The following is a 21,274-nucleotide window of genomic DNA, read 5'->3' on the forward strand; positions in this document are numbered from 1 at the left end:
TGTTGCAGTAACGTTTCTCCTTTAACCTTACCCAATAGTATGACTTATTATTATATTATTTAATGTTACATTAGCTGTGCTTCACGTTTTACAACATTTCCTTATAACTCAATATATATCCATATCCATGGAATTTCAGTTCGTTTCTGGCGAACAAACCTCAAATGACTTAACTTTAGTTTTATGTCATAGACTACCCTTGTGATCACAGAGACAAAAAAAAATCTTATAATTTATAGGATTTCAAATGAATTCTCTTTATTTATTTACTTAATGATTTTTCATTCCTTAATCTTCTTTGAATGATAGTTTGTTTCACGTGTTGCTCTAGTTTTGAACGTACTGTTTTCTTACTTATCGATATATTTTTGTGTTATTAAAAAAATATGTAGTTATTATATAACATGTTTTTATTCAATTGCGTTAATGCTTGGATAGAATTCACTGCAACAATTCTTTCAGTTCACAGCTTAAGTTATAGTAATAAGTTGTTGCAATGATGAAATAATACGTATATATTATTATTGTACAAACTTATATATTCCTATTATTGTACTTATTGTGGAACATGTTTTATTCTTATAATCGTTGTATGTTCACAATTCTGTAACTTTATATGTGTTTCTTTAACGTGGAAATAGAATAATATCACAGCAATTAGGTAATAAAATGTAAACATACAAATTTAAGAGAAAGATAATTTGATGAATAAATTCTATACTAAACCGAAGAGCTAGTGTAGTACAATAATAATGTGTTTGTGTTAATATTGTGTTATGAGAAGTAACTGTACTGTGAAAGCTGTGTGTTTTTTAACAGTTTAGTTCCTTTAATCGTTGCTAGAAATCTTTTTCAAAGTGGCGACTAAAATATACACTATGCGTAGTACATATGTATATATATACATCTGTAGTAATATTACTCTGAAGTTTTTGACGCGTATGTATTCTAAGTATATATATACATGTTGTTTGTAAGTTACAGGTTCACTAATTAAATTAATTATTGCTTTCAAACACTTGATTTTCTAATAAGTCGTTTGATGTGATTATTATGAGAAAATATTTAAAAAAAATCCCTTGAGCGTTTAACATTATTAAATAATATAATAAATTAAGTTACATATCGAAAGCAATTTTTATGTTCAGTTCAATTTAAACTAAGACTACTTTAAACTAATCTGGTGTATTACAATTACAAAAACTTGTTTTAAAGTGATGATAAGTGAAAAAGTAGTGCAGAGAAAATGTTATATGTTGTGAATGAGACAGCAAAATCTTTGTGTACTTTCTGATCGTCATCAAGTTTATATTCCTTCTCTTCTTAAATGTTTGTACCCGAACAAGTTGAGTAACTTTCTTGTTAACTTACCTTTCAAAATTTTTGGAATATCTTGTTCAGGTAGCACCGCAATATCTACAGGTGATTCTTCTTCTGAGATTTCTGTTTCGGTAATATTCACTGTACTTATAGGTGATTCTCCTTCTCGTTCAACAGTGACGATTTCTGTAACCTCTTCTTTAGGTCCTTTCTTCTTCTTAATGACACGTTTAGTAGTCTTAATTGATTTCGGTTCACCGGATTCTGTCCGCACTTGTGTAATTTTTACATCTTCAGGTATTTCTTCAACAATTTCAGCTACATCAGATTCTTTTAATAGCGCTTTAAACGGTTCACTAATATCGTCTACAATTTCTTCCGTCTTATGGATCGAAATGATAGGGTGTGGGCTCTCATTATCTTCTTCAGTGATAATTTGTGTCGTTTCAATTTTGGGACCAACTTTCTTTTTAATTGTTCGCTTAGTAATTTTCTTTTGTTTAATATCACCTTCTGGAGATACATATTCTTCAACAATAGTTTCTTCAGGTAGCTCGACTGATTTTGTGGACAACGTTTCTTCTGTCTGAGTATAATTTTTCTCAGATACATCTACAGTAGTTATTGGTAATTCATCTACTTGTTCAATTGTTGACACCTCTGTAATTTCTTCTTTTGGACCTTTCTTCTTTATAACCCGTTTTACAGATTTCACTGGTTTTATTTCTACAGTATCCGTTTCCACTTGCGTTACTGTAACATTTTCTGGTGCTTCGTCTACTGTTCTTGCTTTTTCTGTTTTATCCATTAGTTCATTAAATGGTTCGGATACGTCATCTATTAGTTCTTCTGTTGTATGTACGGACATAGTGGGCACTTTGATGTCATCTTGTAGATCAGGGAAGCTTTGTGTAGCTCCAATTTTAGGTTCCTCCTTCTTCTTATTAGTTCGTTTAGTTAACTTTTTCTGATTAGTTTTGTCTTTTGGAGATTCATATTCTTCAATAATATTTTCGGGTAGTTCTATTGCCTCTTTTGGCTTTATTTCTTCCTCTTCCAATACATTCACTGTAGTGATAGGTTTTTCACCATCAGTTTCTATAATACTAATTTCCGTAATCTCTTCTTTTGGACCGACCTTTTTCTTTATAATGCGTTTTGTAGTCTTCACAGATTTTATTTCACCCGTTTGCGTTCGTACTTGTATAATCTTTACATCTTCTGGTATCTCTTCAATAACTTTGGCCGTCTCCATATTTTTAACTATTTGATCGAGCGGAGTAGTAGCATCCTCTAAAATATCTTCTGTTTGGTGTACAGATATAATGGGTTCCTCACTTCCACCTTCATGTTCCGTAATAATTTGTGTTGTTTCAATTTTAGGCCCTATTTTCTTTTTGATTACTCGTTTCACGGTTCTTTTTTCTTGAACTACACCTTCTGGAGTTTTAAATTCTTCAACAAAAGTCTCTTCCGGTAGTTCAATCAGTGTTATATTATCTTGTGGAGCGTTATCTTGTTCAATTATATTTACTGTAGTAGTAGGCTGCTGTCCTTCGACATCAGTACTTATAATTTCTGTTACTACTTCTTTTGGTCCTTTCTTTTTTCTAATCACACGTTTAATTGTCTTCACAGACTTAATATCTCCTGTTTCTGTTCGGACTTGCTCAACTTTTATCTCCTCTGGCATTTCCTCCACAATTTTAGCTTCCTCTAGGTTACTTAATTCTTGTGCTATAGGAGTAGTAACATCATCTATAATTTCTTCAATTGTATGCACTGAAACAGTTGGTTCTATAGCTCCTTCGTCTTGTTCTGTGACAATTTCTGTTGTCTCTACTTTAGGACCTACCTTCTTTTTAACTATGCGTTTAGTAATCTTCTTTTGTTTTGTACCTCCTTCTGGAGTTTTGTATTCTTCGATGATAGTTTCTTCTGGTAACTCATAAGTCTGTATTGGAATTGTGTCGTCATCCCTCTCTGTAACGGAAACAGTAGTAATAGGCGTTTGTCCTTCTGCTTCAATAGTAATTATTTCAGTAGTTTCTTTTTTGGGTCCATCTTTTTTCTTGAAAATACGTTTTGTGGTTTTGATCGTCCGTGTTTCACCGTCCTCTGTTCTTATTTTTGTAACTTTTACATCCTCTGGTACTTCTTCTACAATTATGGCTTCCTCGACTTCGGCCAATAGGTGTTCTAGTGGTGCAGTGCCGTCATCAACTATCTCTTCCGTTTTGTTTATAGAAACGACAGGTTGTTCATTATCGTCATTTTGTTCTGTAATAATTTGTGTCGTTTCTATTTTAGGACCTAATTTCTTTTTAATGGTACGTTTAGTTACTGTCTTGTGTTTAATAACTCCTTCCGGAGTATCATATTTTTCTACGAATGTTACCTCTGGTAATTCTATTATTTCCGCCGGCTTTTGATCTTCCTTTTCAATAAGATCTGTGATTTCGGAAATATCATCCTTAGGTTCTTTTGTCTTTTTTGTTATTCGCTTTAATTTTTTAGCTGGTTCATTTTTACCAAATTCTGTATTTACTTGTGTAACTTCTATGTCCTTGGGGATTTCTTCCGCAATGCAAGCTTTGTGAGGAACAGTTAATATTTCATCGAGAGGTGTAACTGTGTCTTCTAATAATTCTTCAGTTTTGTGGATAGATATAATCGGTTCTCGTGATTCGTCTTCTTGTTCTGAAACGATTTGTGTTGTTTCTATTTTGGGACCTATTTTCTTTTTTATTGTACGTTTGACAACTTTTTTTACTTTATTAGGACCTTCTGGGGTTTGTATTTCTTCAATAATTGTTTCTTCAGGTAGCTCTATGATCTCTACTGGTGCGTTTACCTCTGGATGGGTATTTTCTTTATTGGTGACTACAACAGTAGTAACAGGCAATTCGTCATCTTTTTCCATAGTAGTTATAGTTGTAATTTCTTCCTTTGGACCTTTCTTTTTCTTAATAACACGTTTAGTCGTCTTGATTGATTTGGATTCGCCTGCTTCCGTACTGACCTGTGTGATCTTGACTTCTTCTGGCATTTCTTCTAATATGACTGCTTTATCAGTGTTATGTTCAATGACAAATAGTGGCGCGGTAATATCTTCCAATATTTCCTCCGTTTTATGCACTGAAATAGTAGGTTCTTTTCTTTCATCGTCTTGCTCCGATATAATTTGAGTTGTTTCTACTTTCGAACCTTCTCTCTTTTTGATGGTGCGCTTGGTTACCTTTTTTCGTTTTGTTTCACCTTCTGGACTTTTAGTCTCTTCAATATAAGTTACTTGCGGTAATTCAATTATTTCGGCAGTCATCGTGTCCTCTTTTGGTATAGTATCATTATCTTTTTCTGTCACATTGAGTGTCATAATTGGGGCCTCGTTCTCTCTTTCGATAGTTGTAATCTCGGTAATTTCATCCTTAGGTCCCTTTTTCTTTTTAAATGTTTTCCTTGTAGTCTTAGTGGACTTAACGTCATCTTTTTCTGTAGACACCTGCGTAACTTGAATTGTCTCTGGGATTTCCTCTATAGGTTTTGCAGTGTCTTCTGTTTGTAATATAGTGAAGGGTACTGCGTCTTCGTCTACTAATTCTTCTGTTTTACCAACAGAAATAATCGGTTCCTCAATATCTTGTTGTTCTGTAAAAATATCTGAGGGTTCTATTATAGGTTTTATTACCTTTTTGATTACTCGTTTCTTATTTTTTTCCTCAGTGAGTTTGCTCTCTTGTAATTCACTTATTGGCAATGTAGTTTTATCTGGTAATGTTTCCTGTGATTCTTCTATTCCGGACTTAGTTGGCTTAATGTGAACGTTGTTATCTGAAACTTTCGCTGTGTGATTTTCATTGTTCGAATTTTTAGGTACATTACTTTCTAAATCTTTTGTTGTTTTTATTTGATTAAATGTTATCTGAACTTGTGTTGCGTGTATTTTGAGTGATGGCTCTTCAGTGATGTGTACTTTGACTGGTGAGCATGAAGTGTTTTCTATAGGTGTGGTGGTGTCATAATCGTATTCTTCTATAAAGTGAACAGATGTATTAAATTGTGTTTCATTCTCATTGGCTAGAGACAACTGTGTTTTTTCTGTGTTTAGTCCTACTTTATTTTTAGGGCGTCTCTGTGATTTACTATGTGTTTCTTCTATAAGTGAATCTGTTTCAGTGGCGTCCATAATTTTCTGATCTGATATCAGTACAGAGTCTTTAGTTTGAATGTGAAGAGTTCCTATTGATTCGTGTACAATTTTAGCTCTTTGAGGTATAGGGAAATTGTGTTCTAGGTGTATTAAAGTGTCATGTAAATTTTCTTCTTCTGTATATGCTATAATGTTATACTGTTGATTGTCTTCTAGGTTACCCAGCAATTCATTTGACTTAGGAAGTATTTTATTTTTATTAATATGTTTAACTGATTTATATTTTATCTTACCCTCCGGAGATTGTAAATCTTCTGTAGAGTCCTCTAATAATCCTAAAGAGTCTGCTTCACTTGGTATTTCTTTTTCGGTAACCGTTACAGCAGCAACTGGATTTTGGTATTCTATTTGTGATAATTTAGTTCTACGCTGTTTCTTCTGTTTATTACTGCTAATAATTTCTTCTGGTTTCATTTGATCATTTTCCATTTGTACTTGTGTAATTCCTACGGTTTCAAGAATATCCTCGATTATCTCAGCTTTGTGAACATTATATGAATCTTCTGTAAATACTATGTTAATATCATCTACAATAGTATCTGTGGCATGTAAAGACAATAGAGGTTTTTCATCCTGCACTTCTGTGATAGAGGTTTCAATTTTAGGTTCAATGTTTTCTTTTTTCATGGGTTTATTAACTTTTTTCGGTTTTGATATATCATCTGTTGACTCAGATAATTCTATATTAACTTGCATTATTTTTATTTTACCAGGACTTTCTTCCACTATAACTACGCTCTCTGGTAATTGTGCAGTATCTGCAAGCGGTAAAGTCGTATCTTCTAATATCACTTCTGTCTTCTGTTCAGAAAGTGAAGGTTGTTTATTTATATCCTGTTCACTGCTTAGTTGCGTTACGTCTTTCTTCGGACTTTTAGTTTTTTTATTGTCAATCTTTACTTTTATCTTATTATTGAGGGGTTTAGGTTCTTCACTAGTTATTACTTCTTGGTATTCACTTACTTTCGTAGGTTGAATTGCTTCTTTCTCTGGTACATTTTGAACATTAGAATCATAATAATTCCCTTCTGTCTCCTCAATTATATTTTTAAAAGTTCTAGTAGGTAAAGTGTCACGGTTATATGTTTGTACTATGGATACATGTAGTCTGTCAGGAGTTTCTTCGATAATATGTGCTTTCACAGGTACTTGTGGAGTGGCAAGTGGCAATGTAGTGTCATCAAAAATGTCCTCTGTATTGTGTGTAACTGTATTTATGTGTTCTTTATCAATTACTTGTACCTTTTTGTCTTTAGGTGTTTGTTTTAAAATAGTTTTAGGACTTTTCTTCTTTGCTAACTTACCTTTCAAAATTTTTGGAATATCTTGTTCGGGTAGCTCCGCAATCTCTGCAGGTGATTCTTCTTCTGAGATTTCTGTTTCGGTAATATTCACTGTACTTATAGGTGATTCTCCTTCTCGTTCAACAGTGACGATTTCTGTAACCTCTTCTTTAGGTCCTTTCTTCTTCTTAATGACACGTTTAGTAGTCTTAATTGATTTCGGTTCACCGGATTCTGTCCGCACTTGTGTAATTTTTACATCTTCAGGTATTTCTTCAACAATTTCAGCTACATCAGATTCTTTTAATAGCGCTTTAAACGGTTCACTAATATCGTCTACAATTTCTTCCGTCTTATGGATCGAAATGATAGGGTGTGTACTCTCATTATCTTCTTCAGTAATAATTTGTGTCGTTTCAATTTTGGGACCAACTTTCTTTTTAATTGTTCGCTTAGTAATTTTCTTTTGTTTAATATCACCTTCTGGAGATACATATTCTTCAACAATAGTTTCTTCAGGTAGCTCGACTGATTTTGTGGACAACGTTTCTTCTGTCTGAGTATCATTTTTCTCAGATACATCTACAGTAGTTATTGGTAATTCATCTACTTGTTCAATTGTTGACACCTCTGTAATTTCTTCTTTTGGACCTTTCTTCTTTATAACCCGTTTTACAGATTTCACTGGTTTTATTTCTCCAGTATCCGTTTCCACTTGCGTTACTGTAACATTTTCTGGTGCTTCGTCTACTGTTCTTGCTTTTTCTGTTTTATCCATTAGTTCATTAAATGGTTCGGATACGTCATCTATTAGTTCTTCTGTTGTATGTACGGACATAGTGGGCACTTTGATGTCATCTTGTAGATCAGGGAAGCTTTGGGTAGCTTCAATTTTAGGTTCCTCCTTCTTCTTATTAGTTCGTTTAGTTAACTTTTTCTGATTAGTTTTGTCTTTTGGAGATTCATATTCTTCAATAATATTTTCGGGTAGTTCTATTGCCTCTTTTGACTTTATTTCTTCCTCTTCCAATACATTCACTGTAGTGATAGGTTTTTCACCATCAGTTTCTATAATACTAATTTCCGTAATCTCTTCTTTTGGACCGACCTTTTTCTTTATAATGCGTTTTGTAGTCTTCACAGATTTTATTTCACCCGTTTGCGTTCGTACTTGTGTAATCTTTACATCTTCTGGTATCTCTTCAATAACTTTGGCCGTCTCCATATTTTTAACTATTTGATCGAGCGGAGTAGTAGCATCCTCTAAAATATCTTCTGTTTGGTGTACAGATATAATGGGTTCCTCACTTCCACCTTCATGTTCCGTAATAATTTGTGTTGTTTCAATTTTAGGCCCTATTTTCTTTTTGATTACTCGTTTCACGGTTCTTTTTTCTTGAACTACACCTTCTGGAGTTTTAAATTCTTCAACAAAAGTCTCTTCCGGTAGTTCAATCAGTGTTATGTTATCTTGTGGAGCGTTATCTTGTTCAATTATATTTACTGTAGTAGTAGGCTGCTGTCCTTCGACATCAGTACTTATAATTTCTGTTACTACTTCTTTTGGTCCTTTCTTTTTTCTAATCACACGTTTAATTGTCTTCACAGACTTAATATCTCCTGTTTCTGTTTGGACTTGCTCAACTTTTATCTCCTCTGGCATTTCCTCCACAATTTTAGCTTCCTCTAGGTTACTTAATTCTTGTGCTATAGGAGTAGTAACATCATCTATAATTTCTTCAATTGTATGCACTGAAACAGTTGGTTCTATAGCTCCTTCGTCTTGTTCTGTGACAATTTCTGTTGTCTCTACTTTAGGACCTACCTTCTTTTTAACTATGCGTTTAGTAATCTTCTTTTGTTTTGTACCTCCTTCTGGAGTTTTGTATTCTTCGATGATAGTTTCTTCTGGTAACTCATAAGTCTGTATTGGAATTGTGTCGTCATCCCTCTCTGTAACGGAAACAGTAGTAATAGGCGTTTGTCCTTCTGCTTCAATAGTAATTATTTCAGTAGTTTCTTTTTTGGGTCCATCTTTTTTCTTGAAAATACGTTTTGTGGTTTTGATCGTCCGTGTTTCACCATCCTCTGTTCTTATTTTTGTAACTTTTACATCCTCTGGTACTTCTTCTACAATTATGGCTTCCTCGACTTCGGCCAATAGGTGTTCTAGTGGTGCAGTGCCGTCATCAACTATCTCTTCCGTTTTGTTTATAGAAACGACAGGTTGTTCATTATCGTCATTTTGTTCTGTAATAATTTGTGTCGTTTCTATTTTAGGACCTAATTTCTTTTTAATGGTACGTTTAGTTACTGTCTTGTGTTTAATAACTCCTTCCGGAGTATCATATTTTTCTACGAATGTTACCTCTGGTAATTCTATTATTTCCGCCCGCTTTTGATCTTCCTTTTCAATAAGATCTGTGATTTCGGAAATATCATCCTTAGGTTCTTTTGTCTTTTTTGTTATTCGCTTTAATTTTTTAGCTGGTTCAGTTTTACCAAATTCTGTATTTACTTGTGTAACTTCTATGTCCTTGGGGATTTCTTCCGCAATGCAAGCTTTGTGAGGAACAGTTAATATTTCATTGAGAGGTGTAACTGTGTCTTCTAATAATTCTTCAGTTTTGTGGATAGATATAATCGGTTCTCGTGATTCGTCTTCTTGTTCTGAAACGATTTGTGTTGTTTCTATTTTGGGACCTATTTTCTTTTTTATTGTACGTTTGACAACTTTTTTTACTTTATTAGGACCTTCTGGGGTTTGTATTTCTTCAATAATTGTTTCTTCAGGTAGCTCTATGATCTCTACTGGTGCGGTTACCTCTGGATGGGTATTTTCTTTATTGGTGACTATAACAGTAGTAACAGGCAATTCGTCATCTTTTTCCACAGTAGTTATAGTTGTAATTTCTTCCTTTGGACCTTTCTTTTTCTTAATAACACGTTTAGTCGTCTTGATTGATTTGGATTCGCCTGCTTCCGTACTGACCTGTGTAATCTTGACTTCTTCTGGCATTTCTTCTAATATGACTGCTTTATCAGTGTTATGTTCAATGACAAATAGTGGCGCGGTAATATCTTCCAATATTTCCTCCGTTTTATGCACTGAAATAGTAGGTCCTTTTCTTTCATCGTCTTGCTCCGATATAATTTGTGTTGTTTCTACTTTCGAACCTTCTCTCTTTTTGATGGTGCGCTTGGTTACCTTTTTTTGTTTTGTTTCACCTTCTGGACTTTTAGTCTCTTCAATATAAGTTACTTGCGGTAATTCAATTATTTCGGCAGTCAACGTATCCTCTTTTGGTATAGTATCATTATCTCTTTCTGTCACACTGAGCGTCATAATTGGGGCCTCGTCCTCTCTTTCGATAGTTGTAATCTCGGTAATTTCATCCTTAGGTCCCTTTTTCTTTTTAAATGTTCTCCTTGTGGTCTTTATAGATTTAAGATCACCTTTTTCTGTACGCACCTGCGTAATTTGAATTGTCTCTGGGATTTCTTCTATAGGTTTTGCAGTTTCTTCTGTTTGTAATATAGAAAAGGGCAATGCGTCTTCGTCTACTAATTCTTCTGTTTTACTGATAGAAATAATCGGTTCCTCATGTCCATGTTGTTCTGTAACAATTACTGTTTTTTCCACTTTGTCTCCTAATTTCTTTTTGATTACACGTTTTGTTATTTTATTCTTGACTTTTCCCTCTGACGTATCTGTTTCTGTAACTTTTATTTCTTCGGGTAATTCAATAATTTCTGTTGGTTTTTTATTACTTTCCTTAATGTCTGTTTCTTCTCTGACATTTACGGTTGTTATAGGACTTTGACCTTCTTCTTCTATAGTAACAATTTCAGTTATAGTATTTTCTGGTCCATTTTTAGATTTTATTACTCGTTTTGTAGTTTTTACTTTTTTAACGTCACCCACTTCAGTCTTTATTTGTGTTATATTAACCGTTTCTGGAACTTCTTCTATTACAAATGCTTTTTGTAGTTGTTGTGTGTCCTTCAGGTTTTGGGAGATTTCGTCTGTATATTCCTCTGTTTTGTGTACTAATATTACAGGTTGCTTGTCATCCTCTGCTTCAGTTGTAATTTCTGTTGTTTCTATTTTGGGTCCTACTTTCTTTTTTATGATGCGTTTAGTGATTTTCTTTTGTTTTACCTTACCATCTGGTGTTTCTGTCATTTGAAGTATTGTTTGTTCGGGTAATTCGAATGTCTCTGTTGGCCTACTTTCTTCTGTTTGTGATGGTTCTGTTATGTCTGTATGTACATTAGTAGTTCTGTGAATTATTATTGAAGATGTGTCATCTGTTTTCTCGTCTAGTTGTGAAGATTTTGGTTGTGTCGTGTCATCTTGGTTTGATGTGGGTTCTGCTGTCGATTGTACATTCATTTCTGTTATGCGTTTTATTACTTTTGATTTTCTAGACTTACCTTCTGATGATTTTGTTTCTTCAGTAGTTATCTCTTCAAGCACATTTGGGACAACTTTGATGTCCACAGTAACTGGTTTATGTTCTGGAACTATTTCTTCCACTGTATCTATATCATCAGTTGCTGTTAAAACTTCGGCTACTTTTGGTTTAGATTTCTTTTTTCTGACAACTGTTTTATGTTTTGGTATTACGTCATCTATATCTTCAGGTACTATAGTCTCATCCAATGGTTTTTCAGTTACGATTACTATAGATACAGGTGCCTGATCATCCTTTTCTACCGTCGTTATTTCTGTAATTTCCTCTTTGCCATCTTTAATCTTACTTATTTTTCTTTTAGTAGTCTTAACTTTTTTTACATCACCGGTCTCTGTTTTGACTTGCGTTACTTCAACTTGTTCTGGCTGCTCTTCTATGACTTGTGCTTTTTCAGGTTTGTGTTTGTTTATAAAGTCTACTGTAGAGTCATCAGATATTTCTTCAGACTTATGTACATAAATTACTGGTTGTTTTTCATCTTCCTGCTCTGTTGTTATCTCTGTTGTTTCAATCTTTGGTCCTTTTTTCTTTTTAATTATGCGTTTTGTGATTTTCTTTTGTTTTGTACTACCATCTATGTCTTTCTTTTCTTCTACTACAATTTCTTCAGGCAATTCTATGACTTCCTCCGTATCTGTAACTTCTATTATTTCTGGCAATAATTCTTTTATTGTTACAGTTGTGACCGGTGCATCATCATCTTCTTGAATAGTGGTAATTTCTGTGATTTCATTAGAATCACCTTTCTTCTTTCTAATAATTCTTTTTGAAGTTTTTATGTCCTTAGTTTTGCCACTTTCTGTACGAACTCGAGTGACCTCAATTTGTTCTGGAATTTCTTCGATAATTTGGGCTACTTCTGGCTTATACCTCATGGTAAATTCATGGAATGTCTCATCATCGATCACTTCCTCCATTTTACTCACTGAAATAGTCGGCTCCTTATTTTCTTCTTCTTCCGTAGCTATTTCTGTTGTTTCTACTTTAGGACCTACCTTCTTTTTGATTACACGTTTAGTGATTTTCTTTTTCTTTATACCGTCTGGCGTCTTAAATTCTTCAACGATCGTTTCTTCCGGCAATTCTATAATATTAACCACTGGTACTTCTTTATCTGGTGATTCAGTGATTTTGGGAATAATTTCTTCTGCCATTTCTTCTATTTGAACTTGGGTCGGTAGTTTTGGTATAGGCAAAATTTCCTCAGGCATTTCAATGGTACTTTTATCAGAATCTTCAATGACAGCCTCATCCCCATCATATTCTTCGATATTTACTTCATGAGGTATTTTTTGTTGAGGTTGTTTTTTATTATCGTCGTCTAGAGTTTCCTCTATTACAATATCACCTTCAGCAATGTCTCTGTTTCCTTTCTTTTTGGTCTTCCTTAAAATTGTGCGCTTTGTTTTAATTTGTATTGGTTCTCCATTTCCGGGAGCTTGTATAAATTTAGTCACTATCTCTTCAGTTTCTTCAGTGTCAGATGATTTTGGTGAAACCGGTGTACCTTTTGATATTTCTGAAAAAGTATTCTCTGTTTTAGTGTTTGTATGAAATATATTATCATAGAGTAAGTAATGAGCATGTATTTCTTTCTTTTTTATGTCGATATTATCAATATTAATTTTATGTTTTTCATGAGGAACCTTTAATACAAAATATTGGAGCAAATTGTGAATGTTACAATATCTATTACAGTTAAATATAATTAGCGATGACGATAGCCGGCGACTGAACTAGTATTTAGTCTATGATTCGACTATATTATATCTTACGTCATCCACAACAATAATCACTCTAATAACATATATGTAGTATGCCTATGTATTTGTTAACTTATCACAGTTAATCGATTTAAAAAAATCTCAGCGAATTTTAATATGAAGATAAATTGTATAACAATGACTGACATGGGTTATTGTGATTGTAATTGTTATATTTATATTACACATATGACCCTTTAAGCTCTTGTTTTTACATTTACATTCCACATCTTTTGTATTAAGACTATTCCTATATATAAATAAATGGGTAACATCTGTATATAAACTATAATTATCGTGGAACATTTATGTGATCGGTATGAGTATGATGATGGTTGATGATTTTTCCTGTAGTCGAAACTTTCGACGTTATGGCACAAGTAGTAAGCGCTACACTTACTTAGTTTACTATGTCTGTTCATGTTCAATAATCAGAAATTATTTTCTTAAAATATATCGTGTACTAAGAAGTGAAGTTATATTGCATAAAAATCAGCGAATTAGTGTGATAGTATGATATATAAATGTTCAGAATACATCAGCCCTAAGTAAGTTTTCTCTACGTCTGCTTCAAGTCTTCCCAAATAAATTATATATATATAGATTTGATGTAGACAAGTAATGCCTTTGCTATATATGAGTATAGATTGTGATGATTGTTGTTGTTTATTCTTAATATCAAATCAAAAATCATTTATTCATGTAAGACATTTTAGCCGTTTATGAACTTAAAACTTTTTGTATTATTTTTTTTTTAAATCATAAAGAAATTTGAAATAAATAGTATTCTATTGCCTATTTCGAGTAAATTGTAAAAGTATTGTAGCATACCTCATGAATACATATGTAAATATTTGTCAAATAAAGAATAGATATTTACGAAAATCAAGAAATTGTTGAAACAAATAAATAAACTTGAAATTCCATATATGTTCAACTTTTATTGACTATATCATTAAATCTTCAACGTTTATTTCTTTGAATATCGACTTTCATTTTCAATTATAAGTAAAAAAATCACAGATGTCCTTATCTATCTCGACTTTTGATCTCGATGTAATTAATGAGGATTTGAAATGACGAATGAAGATCGTGAATATAATATTTAATTTTAAGCTTACCATATGGAGTTTCTATTTCTTCTACAGTAAATTCAGGTGACTCGATCCTATTTTCTTCTTTTGGAATGTTTTCTTCAAAAATGTCATCAATTTCAACAGTTTTTTTCTTGGATTTTTTAATCTTCTTAATAACGCGCTCTGTATCAGTAATGGGCTTATCTTCACTTAATTTTGTATGTATTTGAGTAATATTTATTTTTTCTAAAGGTTCATCTAGTAGTTTAGCTGTGTCTTGTGAGCGTAATGTATGTTCGAGTGGTGTAGTGGTATCGTCTTTGATTTCTTCGGTAGTGTGTACTGATATGGTATATGGTTTATCGACTTGTTGCTCAACTGTCACGATTTGTTCAGTTTTAGACCCTACCCTTTTTTTACGTTTAACAACTTGATTTTTAATAGGCTTACCATCTTGAGGTTGTAAGGCTTCAACTGGTTTCTCTTCAGTGATTGAACTTGAGTCTTCTACAACTTCATCTAACTCTGAATCTTTTTCCTCAGTAACCGTAATCGTACTAATGGGAGTTTCGCCATCCGTTTCTATTTTTGTGATTTCTGTAACTTCTTTGCTTGGGCCTTTTTTCTTTTTAATGACTCTTTTTGTAGTCTTTATTGACTTAATTTCACCAGTTTTTGTTCGCACTTGAGTAATTTCTACCTTCTCAGGTAATTCTTCAATGACCATAACAGTATCAGGAGTATCTATTTCCGGTGTAAATGGTAAACTAATATCATCCACAAGTTCCTCGATAGTATGGATTGAGACCACAGGCTGTTTATTGTCTTCTTCTTCTGTAGTGATTTCTGTAGTTTCAAGTTTAGGACCTTTTTTCTTTTTTATAATTCTTTTTGTAACTTTTTTATATTTTGGTTTACCTTCTGGAGTTTCAAGAACTTCTATAGTAGTTTCTTCTGGTAATTCCACCGCTTCAATAATTTCTTCCGCTTCTGGCGATTCAGCGATAACACTTACCGTTGTTATAGGTGATTCGCCATCTTTTTCTATGGTTGTGATTTCAGTCACTTCTTTTTTAGGCCCATCTTTTTTCGTTATAACACGTTTAGTTTTCTTAACAGATTTTATGTCTCCTGATTCTGTTCGTATCTGTGTTACTTCCACTTTCTCAGGAATCTCCTCAATAATATTAGCATTTTCGGGTCTTTGTGTTATATCTGTAAAAGATGAAATAGTATCCTCTACGAGGTCTTCTGTAGTATGTACAGATACTATAGGTTCTTTATCATCTATTTGTTCACTAACTATTTCTGTAGTTTCTAATTTAGGTCCTCTCTTTTTCTTGATAACACGTTTAGTAATTTTCTTTTTTGTTACCAAACCTTCAGGTGTCGCTGCCTCTTCTATAGTTGTTTCTTCAGGTAGTTCTATTATTTCAATTGTTTTATCTGGTTTAATATTATCAAGTTGTGAAAGTGTTACGGATGTTTCATATTTTTCGGGAATTTCTTCAATAATTTTAGCTTTTATTGTTTCATGTAAAGTAACAAGTGGTGTAATGGTGTCGTCAATAATGTCTTCTGTTGTGTGTGTTAAAATTTGTTTTTTATTGTCTTCTCCGATAGTTGTTTGTTCTGTTTCAGTTTTAGGCTCTGTTTTCTTTTTAATAACACGCTTAATAATTTTTTTCTTGATTGACTTACCTTCTGGAGATTTTGATTCTTCTGTAATGATTTCCTCTGGGACTTCAATTATATCATATGGCTTCTCTTCTGGCGTTTCTTCTTCCGTTACAGTTACTGTTGTAATAGGTGTATCTCCTTCAGCTTCAACTGTAGTAATCTCCGTGATTTCTTCTTTTTTGGGGCCTTTTTTCTTCTTAATAACTCGTTTTGTTGTTTTTATTGCTTTGGTTTCACCGGTATCAGTACGAATTTGTGTAACTTTAACTTCCTCTGGAATTTCCTGAACAACATTAGCAGTGTCAGATTTTTGCAGTACTTCATTAAAAGGAAAGGCAATATCTTCTGAAATTTCTTCTGTTTTGTGGACAGATACAATAGGTTCTTTGGTTTCACCTTGTTCAGTTATAATTTCTGTTGTTTCTACTTTAGGGCCAATTTTCTTTTTAATGGTACGTTTTACTATTTTCTTTGTTTTAGGAATACCCTCTGGTGTAACAGTTTCTTCGATAAATATTTCTTCCGGCAGTTCGACAGTTTCTATTGGTACTATTTCCTGTACATTAACATCATCTTTTTCAGTCACGGTAACTGTAGTAATAGGTAATTCTCCTTCCACTTCCACAGAAGTAATTTCAGTGACTTCTTCTTTTGGTCCCTTTTTCTTCTTAATTACCCGCTTTGTTGTTTTAATCGCTTTCTTTTCGCCAGTTTCAGTCCGTATTTGTGTAATTTTAATTTCCTCAGGTACTTCTTCAATAGTATGAGCTTTGTGAGGTTCATCTATTATCTGCTCAAATGGTATTGTCATATCTTCGAGAACTTCTTCTGTTTTGTGAACAGATATTATCGGCTCTACTTTTCCATCTACTTCTTCTGTGACAATTTGAGTTGTTTCTACTTTGGGACCGACTTTTTTCTTTATCGTGCGTTTTGAAATCTTTTTAATCTTAGTTTTACCTTCTGGAGTTGAAAATTCTTCTATAGTTTGCTCTTCTGGAAGTTCAATTATTTCTAGCGGTGTAGTTACTTCTGGAACACCATAGTCTTTGTCACTTACTGTGACAGTAGTAATAGGAGTTTCACCCTGCTTTTCTACAGTGGTTATTGTAGTAACTTCTTCTTTAGGACCCTTTTTCTTCTTAATAACTCGTTTTATAGTTTTAACGGATTTAGTTTCACCTGTTTCAGTAGGAACCTCCGCGACATTTACTTCTTCAGGAATTTCTTCTACTATTTTAGCCTTGTCAAAATCGTGTAGATTGCTATTCAGAGGTGTGGTAACTACATCTAATATCTCTTCAGTCTTATGTACAGAAATGATGGGCTCCTTAGTATCATCGTCTTGTTCAGAGATAATTTGAGTTGTTTCTATTTTAGGACCAGTTTTCTTCTTAATAATTCGTTTTGTTATTTTCTTCTGTTTAGTTAACCCATCTGGAGTTTTAGTTTCTTCAACATATGTCTCTTCTGGTAATTCAATTGTTTCTATTGGTATTATTTCTTCTTTTGGTAAGTCATCTTTTTCTGTCACGATTACAGTTGTAATTGGAGATTCATCGTCTTTTTCAATAGTTGTTATTTCAGTGGTTTCTTCCTTAGTCCCCTTTTTCTTTTTGATTACTCTCTTAGTTGTCTTAACAGATTTAATGTCTCCTTCTTCTGTACGCACTTGAGTAACTTGGACTGTTTCTGGAATTTCTTCTATAGGTTTCGCCGTGTCTGTCTTTTTTAATACAGTAAACGGAGTAGTTTCTTCATCTATTAGTTCCTCTGTTTTACTAACTGAAATAATTGGTGCCTCGTTTTCTTGTTGTTCTGTAACAATTTCTGTAGTTTCTACTTTAGATCCTACTTTCTTTTTAATTACACGTTTTGTAACTTTTTTCTGTTTGGGTATACCATCTGGCATTTTAGTTTCTATTACTGCTGTTTCTTCGGGAAGTTCAATAATTTCAATGGATTTATCCTCTTTCTCTTCGGGAAGCTTCTCATCGATAACATTGACTGTGGTTATTGGGGTTTCGCCTTCTTTTTCTATAGTAACTATCTCTGTTATTTCTTTTTTTGGACCTTTCTTCGTTTTTATTACTCGTTTTGTTGTCTTTACAGTTTTTATGTCACCAGTTTCAGTCTTGATTTGCGTTACTTTTACTGCCTCAGGTATTTCTTCTACTACCGATGCTTTTTCAGGTTCATATATATTCTCAAATTCTTCTACTGCAGTATCTGTATATTCTTCCGTCTTTTGAACTGAAACGATAGGTTGACTGTCACCAATTTGTTCAGTTATAATTTCTGTTGTTTCCGTTTTTGGTCCTATTTTCTTCTTAAGGATACGTTTAGTAATTTTCTTTTGTTTTATTTTACCTTCAGGTGTTGTGGTTTCCTTAATTTCAACTTGTTCAGGTAACTCAATCACTTTTATCGGTTGAATTTCTTCTAATTCTGATATTTTTGATTCTGTTACGACTTCATCTTCAATTTCACTGTCAATTGTAGAAACTTTTGGTTGTTTATCATCATCTTCTGAGATATCTGCAGTTGTTTTCTTTTTTACCACACGTTTTTTAATTTTTATTGTCTTTGTTTTACTTTCAGGTAAATCCTCTTCTTCAATTATTTTTTCATTTGGAAGCTCACTAAGTTCATTTTTTTCTGGAATATCGTCTATAAAAACAGCTGTATTATATATTCGCTTTACAATAAATTCTGTTACTGTCTCATCATTATCTGAGAGAGTTATTATTTCTGCTGTTTTCAAATTTTGTTCTTTGTCTTTCTTAACTCGTTTAATAATCTTTTTATGTTTTTTATTAACTTCTTTAATCTCTTCAACTTCTAAAGGTTGATCCAATGATTTTTCAGAAACTGTGACGATAGATATCGGTGCTTGATCGTCTTTTTCCACTGTTGTTATTTCTGTAACTTCTTCTTTCCCGCCTTTCTTCTTACTTATTATTCTTTTAGAAGTTTTTATTTTTTTCACATCACCGCTTTCCGTCTTTACTTGTGTTATTTCAATTGATTCTGGTTGTTCTTCAATGATTTGTGCCTTTTCTGGTTTATATTTGAGTACAAAGTCGATAGCCGAATCATCTGATACTTCTTCAGTCTTATGTACATAAATTACTGGTTGCTTGTCATCTTCCTGCTCAGTTGTAATCTCCGTAGTTTCAATCTTTGGTCCCCTTTTCTTTTTAATTATGCGCTTTGTGGTTTTCTTTTGTTTTGTGCTTCCATCAGACTTTTTCATTTCTTCGACTACTATTTCCTCAGGTAATTCTATTACTTCCTCTGTATCTGTACTTTCTATTGTTTCTGGTAATAATTCTTTTATTTTTACTGTAGTAATAGGAGCTTCGTCATCTTCCTGAATAGTTGTAATTTCTGTGATTTCATTCGCATCACCTTTTTTCTTTCTAATAATTCTTTTCGATGTTTTTATATCCTTAGTTTTACCAGTTTCTGTACGAACTCTGATAACTTCAACTTGTTCAGGAGATTCCTCAATTACTTGAGCTTCTTCAGGTTTGTAGGTTGTTGAAAATTCATCGAATGTCTCATCATCGACTACTTCTTCTATTTTACTTACTGAAATAATTGGCTCTTTATTATCTTCTTCTTCAGTAGCTATTTCCGTTGTTTCTACTTTGGAACCTACCTTCTTTTTGATTACACGTTTAGTAATTTTCTTTTTCTTTATTCCTTCTGGCGTCTTGTATTCTTCGACAACTGTTTCTTCGGGAAGTTCTACTATCCTTACTGCATGCGATTCATCAGCGGGTAATTCAGTAATTTTAGGAAGAACTTCTTCTACAATTTCCTCTATTTCAACCTGAGTTGGTAATTTGGAAATATGTATAGGTTCTTCAGGTAATTCAATTGTACTTTTTTCGGAGTCTTCTATTATAGTCTCATCTCCTTCGTATTCCTCAATATTTACTTCATGACTAATTTTTTGTTCTGATTGTTTTTTATCATCGTCATCGATTCTTTCCTCTATGACTATATCTCCTTCAACAATATCTTTGTTTCCTTTCTTTTTGGTTTTTCTTATAATGGTACGCTTTGTTTTAATTTGTATTGGTTCTCCATTTCCTGGAGCTTGTACAAATTTAGTCACTATCTCTTCAGTTTCTTCAGTGTCAGATGATTTTGGAGAAATTTTTGATTTTTCTGAAAAAGTATTTTATGTTTTAGAGTTTATATTGAAATTCTATCACAGAGTAATGATTATGTGGCTCGTTATTTTCTATCGCATGTGTGTTCATAAACTTAGGCTTCTGAACCCGAATATTATGTAATTTGTTGCTTGTTTTTGTAAAATATCATCACTAGATTTTTTGAACGTTATAATATAACAAAGTGAGTGTTTTTTTTTTATTTGATTTCAAATGAGATTAGTATTAAATACAAAATAACAATAAAAATTTATTAATAGTCCAAATATTGTTTAACGACAATGACGGTAGGTGATAATAATAGTTTTAATTAAATTTGCGACTTGTTTTGGGTAGATAATTTTAATAGAATAAAATAATTTTAAAATTTTCAATTCTCTTATAAATAACTAATTCAATGAATTAGTTATTTATAAGAGAATTGAAAATTTTAATTTTACTGATGAATGCATCAGTATTTTATGTATCTACTGTTTTAAATCTGATGCGATCTTAATATTTTATTATTATCTTAATTGTATTACATTAGTATTCTGTTTTAGACATGATGCTACACTGAATGCTAACCCGAAGGAGCTGTTTCTTTTAATTATTATATTTATTTTGGACTATAGTAGGCGTCGAACCAATATTATTTCAATACATTATTTTAACTTATTATTATTACGGTATTCTAACCATTATGCGGTTATTCTAATCGTTAAAATAACATTTTGAAATATTATAATATTCGTAAAATCTAACATTTATATCAGACTTGTACAAATAATTATCCTTACTTAATATAAATGCAAAGGTAACTGATGTCTGTCTATCTGTTGCTCTTTCATGTCAAAACTACAACATCAATTAAAATAAAATTCGGTACACAGATAGTCTAGACCCTGAGAAACGCGTAGATTTTAATGAGAAAAAGTGTTGTAAGGAGTTAAAATGAGAGATGAAAAGTTGTATGGAAGTATCATTCATCATCAGTTATCGTCATTTTTAAACCTAGAAGCTTTTTTAGGCCGTTTATTAAATATAAAAAAAATATGACATACAAAGTTTGTAAAATATTAACCCTTAAGGGAGTGAAATAAAATAGAGTATAAAATATTTGTATGGAAATATGAAATTTTATTAAGTTACATGTAATTGTCCTATTTCTAAAATAATTTAAAATGCCATCCACTATTCCACACGGACGGACTCGCGGGCGGTCTTTTTATAAAAAGAAAATAATTTAGTCAAGCTAGAAAAACTTTCAGTAAAATTACGTATTTGTAACGGGTTTCAAA

At 32.6% G+C, this 21,274-nt stretch overlaps 1 protein-coding gene across 1 annotated transcript in view; it reads right to left on the bottom strand.

Moving 5' to 3' along the window:
• Window positions 1-21,274, bottom strand: part of LOC131849129 (titin) — a 115,579-nt gene that overhangs the window by 18,002 nt on the left and 76,303 nt on the right. Inside the window, exons 39-40 of the mRNA XM_059199123.1 lie at window positions 14,176-19,989; window positions 1,372-12,810 (exon numbers count right to left, since the gene is read on the bottom strand). Coding sequence (XP_059055106.1) covers window positions 1,372-12,810; window positions 14,176-19,989 — 17,253 coding nt within the window. The remainder of the gene's footprint in view (window positions 1-1,371; window positions 12,811-14,175; window positions 19,990-21,274) is intronic.

This window comes from Achroia grisella, unplaced genomic scaffold, assembly GCF_030625045.1.
Source record: "Achroia grisella isolate CSIRO2021 unplaced genomic scaffold, CSIRO_AGI_Agris_v1 utg640, whole genome shotgun sequence".
NCBI lineage: Eukaryota > Metazoa > Arthropoda > Insecta > Lepidoptera > Pyralidae > Achroia > Achroia grisella.